Raw genomic sequence first — 9,824 nt, 5'->3', positions numbered from 1 at the left:
TATTCCACGCTACACAAACCCACAAAGAAGAGACTAGACCGCAGAAACGGTGGCGAATCACTTTAGAAACAATACATTTTGGGTTAAAGTTGCGATTTTGCAGGGTTTGCTTGATTTTGCGTTAATAGTTGCGATCGCAACATCGTGAAATCCTGGAGGGTCTGAATAAAACATGACCTCCAACAACAAACATGTCTTTGTTATTCTGTCCTTTTTTTATTTCAGACAATCTGTTAAAGCTGGGACTGAATGCCATTTTGGTCAAATCTGCAAAACAAAAATCACGCAATGGATGTCTCACGATCTCATGAGCTCTTAGTCAGCGCGTTGGGAACGACCATCAGCTACTACCACAGAAAACTTCCGCTGAATATCTGTGAAAGCGGCTGAGTTGGAGCCATTTTTGTGCTGGTTCATGTCGACCAGCTGTGGCGACCATCTTGAATCGGACTGGACTTGCAGGCGTGCATCCGATGACGACTTCCTGAAAGTTTCATTAAACTACATCCAGCGGTTCGCAAGATATTTTGCTAACAGACAAACAGGTTTGACTCAAATAATTCTGGAGTCGTTTTCAGCTCAACGTTTGTAAAAAAAAATTAACTGGAGCTGGAGCCATTTCTGCCTTGGCTAATGTCGATTAGCTGTGGCGGCCATCTTGAACTGGGTTGACTGCAAATCTATGCCCAGCGGTTCGTGAGACATTTCGCTGACGAAAACATGGCTGCCTCTGGCCTCCGGTGGCGGGCGGTAGCTGAATCACCCACAGGGTAACATCCAGAGACGTTTTTACTGCATGCATGCATCTCTCAGTTTTGAAGGTTTTATACGAAATAAAGCTATATTTACAGGGAGTAACGAATGGCAACCTCTCCAGTTTTCCTTTAAGAAGTTGTGCTTTATCAGTAGTATCTCACACAGCTCAGTCCTGTTGAGTTTTAATAACCAACCCTGGAATGCTGATGGGAGCCGTGTGTCCGGTGGAGATTCGTGTTTTCGTCTGTCAGCGTTAAAGCTGGGCTAATCATTCGCCTCAGTCAGGGGTGTCAGACGCCGCTCCTCGGGGGACGCTCTCCTGTCAATTCAGACGCGATCTCGCTTTAAAACGCCTGATTTAAACGGATGACTTGTTGCCACGCTCGAGGCCCGGAGTCTGACGCCCTGATCTGAGTGCAGGTCGGACACTTTTCATAAAAGGTGTTCCACTAAAAGCACGGATTACCGCCTCAGACCAACTGAATCAGAGAAGGATTCAGAAAAATAAGCTCGTTTAACAAAAACAGCAAAAAGAAAACCTTCAAAAGCAACAATAAGGCGACAAAAACACCCTGAGTTCATATAAACGTCACAATGAGACGATTTAAAATAAAAATGATTCTATTTTAGGATGAAAGTTTAATTTATCTCATTATGGAACTAAAAAGAAGTGTATTTTTTTGCACAAATGCAGCGATGAGAGCTGAATAACAGCCAAAACTGCTGAAGAATCTGAATCGGAACAGTTAACAGGGGGAACAGAAGCTAAAACTTTAGCTAATTTAAGCTTTTAGCTACAATTTTGACATTCTTAAACTTTAGAAAAACTGTAGCAACATGCTAAAATTAGCAAAACTGTAGCTACAAGCTAAGAAAATATCAAAACAGGAGCTAAAAGCTTTAATTAGCGAAACTGACTAAAAATCTAAGATAAGTAAAATGTAGCTACAAGCTAAATTTAGCTAAACAGTTGCTAAAAGCTTAGATTAGACAACCATAGCTACAAGTTAAAAATGGAAAATCTTATCGAATCTTAACAAATCGTAGTTTGTTGTAATTTAGTGATTTATCTCCTGGAAACAAACTGGTTCAGTTTAGGAGAGAGAGACGTCTTTTTGGTCTGGAGTGACGTCTTCGGGAATATTTGACGTATATTTTTTAAAAAAAAGGAATCCCCCCGAGCTTCACAATTATGTCAAATATTATACGAAGGGATTTCCAGACACATTTTTAAAGGAGTTATAAGACAAAGGACTATTTCTGAAGACATAACTGTCAGAAAACTTTGATTTAAAAGGTGGGTTAAGAAGATTATTTGCTGTTTTAGTTACAGGGATTGTTAAACGGCGTCTTTATGGACTCATTTTGAACTTGTTTTGTAACACGGGTCACGTCTTATTCCAAGAATATCTGAGTAATCTGTACTTCACGGTACTACGGTTAACAGACATCATGAGGACGAGCCATTTTGAGGGGTTTGAGGTTTAAATTTAAAGTTAAAGTGTCCTAACGGGGTCTTCTGGCGTAAATCTAAATAAGAAGTGATTCCTGGAAAGGAAGGAAAACTGATCTGTAATCTAAACAAACCGTCTCAGCCTGAACACGAGACAAAACAGAACAGGTCACTGCCGGTTGTTATTTTACAACAGACGGGCTTAAAAACAAACCCCACCAAATGAGATTGTTCCTCCTAATCCCACCCCCCGCCGTGGTTAAGAAACGCGGAGGCCGAGTCGCTCGGGACGTGCAAAGCAAACCCGCAGCCAAGACATTCAAATAACAGGCAAATGTTGGCGTGCTTTCTGATCAGCAGCTGGACTGGGAGGCAAAGTCAAACAGCCACACCTCGAACCCTTCGGCCAGACTTTGACCCGAGTCCCACAGAAAGATCCCGTTCTTCAACTCAACCAGCTGCGCTTTGCAGATCCTCCACATCGACGACTCCGTCGGCGTTCGCAGTAAATTAACCGTTTTAATCAACATTAGATAAGACTGGAGCTTTAACGCCTCAAACGCTGGCAGAGCCTTAGACCACATGTGTCAAACTCAAGGCCCGTGGGCCAGATCCGGCCCTTGGTAACATTTTATCTGGCCCTTCAGTCTGTGACAGATCCAGTCTCTGTCGCTTCTCATTTTGTTTAAAAAAACTGAACCTATTTAGTAAAATCTTCCTGTGACGGTTACCTTGAAGCCAAGAAAATGAAGTTTCAGTTCCTCAGTAATCTTTGATTTTGACGTGAAAAGGACACATCAGACGGGACAGATCAAACTCTTGTTGATGAATTTGCAGCCAAGAAACAATACTGGTGTATATTATCATTTTTAGTGTTTTCTTCTTGTTTCAGAGTCAGTGTTAGCAGCTGTATGATTGAATTGTGTTAATGGCTTTTAGATGTTTAATGGAGAACGCTAATGATGTCTTCTTAAGTTCAATCCATTTTTCTTTATTCATTCACGTTTCTTCTAAATTCTATATATCAAATTGGGAAAAGGTATTTGATATTTCTATATGAATGATTTTGACTTATTACATCTAAAACCAGTGCTAATTTATGTATTTTTTTAAATAAATATTGATCAAAACTTGGCCCTTGGCTAGGACCAAGTTTTTAATTTTGGCCCCCTTGTGTCACTGAGTTTCACAGCCCTGCCTTCGACGGCACGCCGTAAAAACTCCTAACGAGTCATCACGCAGCTCGCAGTGGATCAGAGCGGCTGAAAACATACGATCAGGCAGAGCAACGCTCGTTTTTCTGTCTCAGATGCAAAATAATAAAAAAGAATGCGCTTCAGCTGATTATTTTTGGTAAGAAGATGGAGTTTCAACATTGTTTTGGTGAAATCCAGTCTGGTTTTTGTTTCTTCTTGGGTTGTCTTCTTCTTCCACGGTGCCCACCAGGATTCAAAACGTGACGGACGGCGCGATCAACCATCTGATCAACCTGGGGTCGCAGTTCCTCTTGCGTCCACGTCATGAAGAGGTGACCACAGCTCCACCAACTGTATAATTTTTAGTAATATTGGCAGCTGAGGTCAGAGGAACACGAATGTCTTTAAGATGGAGACATTTAATCGCTCAGCTTTGATTTCTTTGTTCCACGTTCAGTGTGGTGCACACAACAACCATCCACTGGTTGATGAAAAGCTTGGCGGCACCTGTGACACTACTTAAGGTCAAATAGTTGATTATAAACATGACTATAATGCAGAGATTAATCGCCTCTTTAAGGGTAACAACAAACCTATCTGTACCATTTCAGCACATCTTCATAAAACAAACAACAAATCTTATTTTTAATCACAGCCTGCAGATTTATATTACACAACCGTTTTCAGCTGAATCACTTTTTGAGCGTAACGTCTGTACGACTGAAGTTCGTTTCGGCGAATTTCTGCGACTGTTTTGACGAGAAAACCAGACGTTTACGTCGGCCCCGTTCCTTTCCAGCAGCTGCCGTTCCTAAATAAAAGTGTCTGACCCTGAGCTTTAGCAGCCGAAGCTCACAGTGAATCCAAACAAGCTGACATCTGAACAGTCTTCAGTGATTATCAGGCTGTGTTGTAAAAATCTGCCGCGTAATTTTACAGCTGTGAGGATTTCATGAAGGGAAAAGGTTCGATTCCAGGTGGCAGCAGGAGACAACGGCGCGTCCAGCCTCTCAAAGAGAAAACTGTCTGCGTTTGACAGCATCCTGAATAACACCTCGAGTGCTAAAACACTTAATGGGCTTAAAAAACAAAACAAAAATGGGTTCAGCCGGGTTTAATTTGTGAATTTCAATCAGCTAAAACAAAATAAATGATCACACAGCAGCTCTGAAAATCAGGATCTTCTTTGAGAAAACGTTTGGTGAAAGTTTAAATAGCACTTCTTTTTTAAATTACGCAATATTTTACAAATTTGTGGGCTTATTTGAGATAAGCTTCACCTTTAAATAGAAACAGGTCATCACATGACTGATAATTTATCAGCTTGAGACGAAATAATTGATATTTATACGACTAAAAGGACTGATTTTCTGTTTGTTTGTTTAGCTGCTCCATCTGAAGCAGATAAAAATGCTTAAAATAATCTTTTATTAAAACAAGTTCAGACAGGAAAAAAGAGAAAAAGCCAATGATTTGTCTGATATGATAACAGAAATTCATGTTATTCCTGGAAAGCTGGGAAAACAGGCAGCTTCAAAGCGTTTTTATCTTCTGCCCGGTGGAGTAGCGGGTCGTGTTCGGTCGCTCACAGTGTTTATGAAGGGAGGAGGTCCCGGGCAGAGCTGCTCCTCTGAGACGAGTTATCGGGTTTAGATTCCAGGCAGTCCCCGCCGAGCCGGACACGAGAGACTTCCTGTGGTCCGGTCCGCGCCGCCTGGCAACAAGCGGGATGGCGTCTGCCCGGCTCTGAGCCGCGCGGCGCTCGTTACAGAAGTTTAAATATGAGACAACGAGGAGGGAATCACTCAAATCACTCCTGATGGAGGCCGTGACCTTTGACTTTTATACTTTTCAAAACATTTAAATTTATTTATAAACAGATGTTTTCACTGCCTGATTCAGCTACTGTTTCGGGTTTGTCTTCTTCTGTTACTTTTAGTTTTTAGCTGCCTTTTTGCTACTTTTAGCTAGCCTCTTGCCACTTTCAGCTAGCCTCTGGCTACTTTCAGCTAGCCTCTGGCTACTTTCAGCTAGCCTCCTGCTACTGAAATTCTTGCCTGATCCCCCTGTTGTGTAAAATCCCTTTCCGTTACGACCAGCTGAGATCAGCTGGGCTTCTTGAAGCACGTCGCTCGTTTGGAAGAGAGCAAACGCCAATAACAGAACGAGTCCGGACAGGAGGTACCTGCAGATATATGGCCGACGTCCCATTCAAACAAAATAAACCCTGCAATAAACCCTGCATTGTTCGAGCCTCATTAAGGAAATTTGCTCCAGCCGATGATCCACACGTGAAACTCTGCTCTGCATCAACTCGGATTCTTCTCCGATTATTGCAATTATGGAACAAAAGAGGCAGTCTCTTTGAGTTTTGCAGGGGAAAGGAATTTCTTGTGTCCTACTCGGACATATTCAGGTTGACAAAAGCCGAACAAACACTCCATATACACACCGATTTGAAAAGAGGAGCTTAAGGAACCCGGTTTTGTTTCCAGGACCTCCAGACGTCAACGTGACAAACGGTTCCTCAAACACAGGAGGACGAGGATCGGCCAGGTATCCAGTGATGGCACGATAATAGAGAAAAGGACAAAGATCACCCCCGGAAAGAGCTGACAGGGTGTGTCTGTGGCTCCGTGACACACAGCTGATTTTTAACAACCACCATTAAAAGGACCGATTTCTAAAAACAAAACAAACAAAAAAAACTCCCCAACATCTTTACAAACAAAAGAAAACAAAGATAAACAGTTTAGAAACAGACAAGAAGTAAAAACATTGGTATAAAAATAAATGTCCCTGTTATTGTTATTTTCTTTAATAAATAACTAATTTATAACATCTCAGACGTTTAAATAAATCAGTTTAACAAGATTCTAGTCTTTTATTTCTGTTTAATTCAATTATAATAATAAAAATGCTGTTATATGTTACACATTACTGGTAGTTTTGGTTTATTGTCTCACAATTTAAATGGCCTGTCACATTGCTTATTTATAGTAATCATATCTGCTTATGTGCTACTGAAAAATAAACATTTTCCTGAGGAATAAATATTCAAATTCATCCCCTAATTTAGGGTTTCATTAATTATTTTACATTTGTTTGAATGCATTTAATTTCCACATGTTTAAATAATACATTTGAGGGGTTATGGGGTGAATGAATATTTAATTCAGTAGCAACATAGTAAAATACATACAAAAATGTAAGTTTTGTTTAACTTTGAGGTTTTTTTTTTAGGCAGATTTGAACTTTATTGTGAAAATTTGAGTGTTTCATTCTGTGTGTTTGTGTATAACAGCTTCATGGCGAGTTTTAAGTTTTAAAAACAGCTACTTATTCTGAAATAGATGCTAAATAAAGCTGAATTTGTCCTAAAAATCTGATCAACTTTAAGGTTTTTAACGTTTTTGGTGCATGAGTACTTCACGTACTTTGCGTAAACCCCAGCTCCGACGGCTAAACACAACACTAAATCGCTGAAATGACTCGTGTCTTTTTTCTCTTTTTTTTAAATATACAGGTCAGCGCTTACCTCAGGTGCGTTTATATTAAACGCCTCTGCTATCTTGGAGTACAGCTCCTTGACGTTGGAGAATCCCTCGATCCTGCCGGTCGGGCTTCCGTGCGCCAGCTGCGTGTGGAAGACCAGCTTGGGCCGCAGGTTGGCAGGTGGAGGCGGGAGCCCCGCTCCGTTCACGGCGGATTTACCCAGGCTGCCGGCACCTGCGTGTCCGCCGCTCACCTCCTCGTTGTCGACCAAGTGCTCCTTCGTGGCTTTGTTTTTCTTCTTCCACGGTCCGTACGGCATGTTTTGTTTTTTTGTTCGTTTGTTTATTTAATAAAAAACGAGAGAAGTATTAAAAAGTCCGAGCCGCGGCGGCGAGCAGTGAAGTGACCTGTTGCGTTCGGAGTTCAACGGTCGACTCGTCCTTATTTACTTCCTCCTTTCCCGAGCGTCTTCCTCGCTTCCGCCAACTCTTTCCCTTCCCTCACCTGCGTTCAGATAAGCTTTAACTTAATTGTTATTATTATTTCCGCCCGTGACCGAGTTTCTCTGAATATCCAGCAGGTAGTGAGTGTGTGGGGGTGTGTGTGTGAAATCCGCACTGACACGACCCGCCACTGCTGCCCCAGTCCGCGACCAACAATAGCTCCTCTGTTTGTGTATCAGCGTGTTGTGGCGCGCAGGCGCAGTGGGGACAAACCCCGGGATCCACGGCGCACCTGTACACCACCTCAGCTAGAACACCACCCAGGTTTTAACCACAAAGTTCAGGGATTTAATGCGACCGGCTCCCGGAACACGAGATGCCACAATCAGAGGATGTGTCCTGAATGACTCTCAGCTATTACCACATCTAATTTTAGCTGAATATCTGTAAATAAATAAAAAACTGAATGGGTCATTGCCATTCTTGTGTTGGTTAGTGTCCATCTTGATTTGGGTTTGCTCCTAAAGTGAATCAGTTGCAGATCTGCTGATTACGTCCAGAAAAAGGTTTAATTTGTAAGATAAATGCTAACAGACAAACAGGCTGAACGCCAGCATTAAAATACTGAAGTTTCAACGAAACCGAGCAGCGCTTGGCGTGCGCGTTGAGTCCGACTCTCAGCTACTACCACCCTGAACTTCAACACTGATATCTGTAAAAATGACTGAGTTATATCAGGGGTTTTTTTGGGTTCTCAAAAGTCAGTTTGCTGCGGCGTCCATCTTGATTTGGGTTGCCTGCAAAAGTTAATCAGTCGTAGACGTTAATCCGGTGATTAATTCCTGGAAGTTTAGCTAAAATCTGTCCAAGATATTTTACTAACACATATCATTAATAGCAAAAACTAAAGGTAAACAATCATTTTTGTGTAATCTGTTACTACAGCGCTAAATTGTTGGCAAGCATCTGTAAATCGGTGAGCGTTGTAGCCATTTTTGTGTTGGCTGAGGCAGCCATCTTGATCCGTTTTGACTCTCGAAGCCAATCAGTTGTATAAGGACGTCTGGTGATTAATTTCTGCAAGTATCAATAAAATTTGTTAAGATATTTTGCTCCAAAACACAACCATTTGCTGCACGTACGCCTAGCAGTGCAGTTTGTATTAAAATGCATATAATTTAATGATTTAAATCCAGATTAAACAGGGTATTTAAGTGTGTTATTGTCTTATTTACACAGACTTTATAAAGAAGATTAACAGCTGAAAACCTCCCACGCAGAGTAGGAGTGTTTACACGCCTCCTTGGCTGGATCGTAGTGACTCAGCATCTTCACAAGTCTTCAACGCAGGCTGACACACTAACAATACAGTTATTAGAAACAAATATTTAGTTTGCAAAAGAAGAAATGAGGTCGGGGCTGTTCTGAGTTCGTCCGGATGAGGGAAGTGGCATCCCCTGGTGGGAAAATGCCTCGCTTGTAGACACCTGAAACACCTGAGAACACTGTCAGTCAGTATTTTTGTTTATTTTTAATCATTGCACATCAAAAAAATGTAACTGCGTGTGATTTACAACAGCTAAATATTCACATTTGACTTTCAAAATATATATTCATCTTATTTCCCTGGGCTATAAGGAGCCATTTTTTATTTTATTTAATTTTTTGCAGTGTTGCTACACAACAAAACTCCTAAACTATTTAAGCAACTTTTGAAGCAATCCTAACTAAATGCGCTGACTTTTCTGCTCAAACCGGAACTGCTTCAGTTTGCTTCGTGTGAAAATAGATTTTCTTATTTTTTAAAATTCAAGTCTTCACGTTTAAAAACATCGAACTAGCCGAGTCCATTCCTTAAATTAGCTTCAAAACACAAACAGTAAGAGAGCCTCTAAGTTAAAACCTGGTGAGAAAACCGTAGGAGACTGCTCGGAAAGCATCCCGTCAGACAGGAACGAGAGAAAGAAAATGTTCGGTTTGGTACAAAGGTTTTTCCCTCAGGATCACTGGGGATATTTGGCACCTCTTTGCAGCCAACGAAACGTTCCTCAGACCCTCCAGGATTTTGCGATGTTTCGATCGCAACTATTAATGCAAAATCAAGCAAACCCCGCGAAATCGCAACTTTCCCGCAACTTTAACCCAATATTTATTGTTTCTAAAGTGATTCGCCACCGTTTCTGCGGTCTAGTCTCTTCTTTGTGGGTTTGTGTAGTGTGGAATACATAATAACCCCAAATAACTCACGAAGAAGACATGTGACGTCACAAAAATGTGCGCTAATGCTTCACATTTGCCCACAAAGATTTCAACAAACCAGTTTCCTCCCCGGCTGCAGCTGTTTTGCACGTCCTGCAGTGTAATCATGGAACATAAACGCATCGACAAACACTTTGTGTCTGCAAAACATGTGAGGAGAGCTGCAGACCAGGGACAATCCAGAAATGGTCATGAATGTCAGTTTAGAAGCTGTCAAAGTTC

At 41.4% G+C, this 9,824-nt stretch overlaps 1 protein-coding gene across 1 annotated transcript in view; it reads right to left on the bottom strand.

Annotated features, from left to right (window-relative positions):
- The window catches only part of gipc2 (GIPC PDZ domain containing family, member 2), a 15,936-nt gene extending 8,336 nt beyond the window's left edge, over nt 1–7,600 (bottom strand). The window contains exon 1 of the mRNA XM_017411074.3: nt 6,944–7,600. Within this exon, the coding sequence (XP_017266563.1) occupies nt 6,944–7,219 (276 nt within the window). The 5' untranslated portion in view covers nt 7,220–7,600. The remainder of the gene's footprint in view (nt 1–6,943) is intronic.
- Between the last annotated feature and the right edge of the window lie 2,224 nt (nt 7,601–9,824).

Source organism: Kryptolebias marmoratus, linkage group LG20 (genome assembly GCF_001649575.2).
Source record: "Kryptolebias marmoratus isolate JLee-2015 linkage group LG20, ASM164957v2, whole genome shotgun sequence".
NCBI classification, from domain to species: domain Eukaryota; kingdom Metazoa; phylum Chordata; class Actinopteri; order Cyprinodontiformes; family Rivulidae; genus Kryptolebias; species Kryptolebias marmoratus.
Note: the sequence above shows the minus strand (reverse complement) of the source record. Positions and strands in the feature narration are given on the sequence as shown.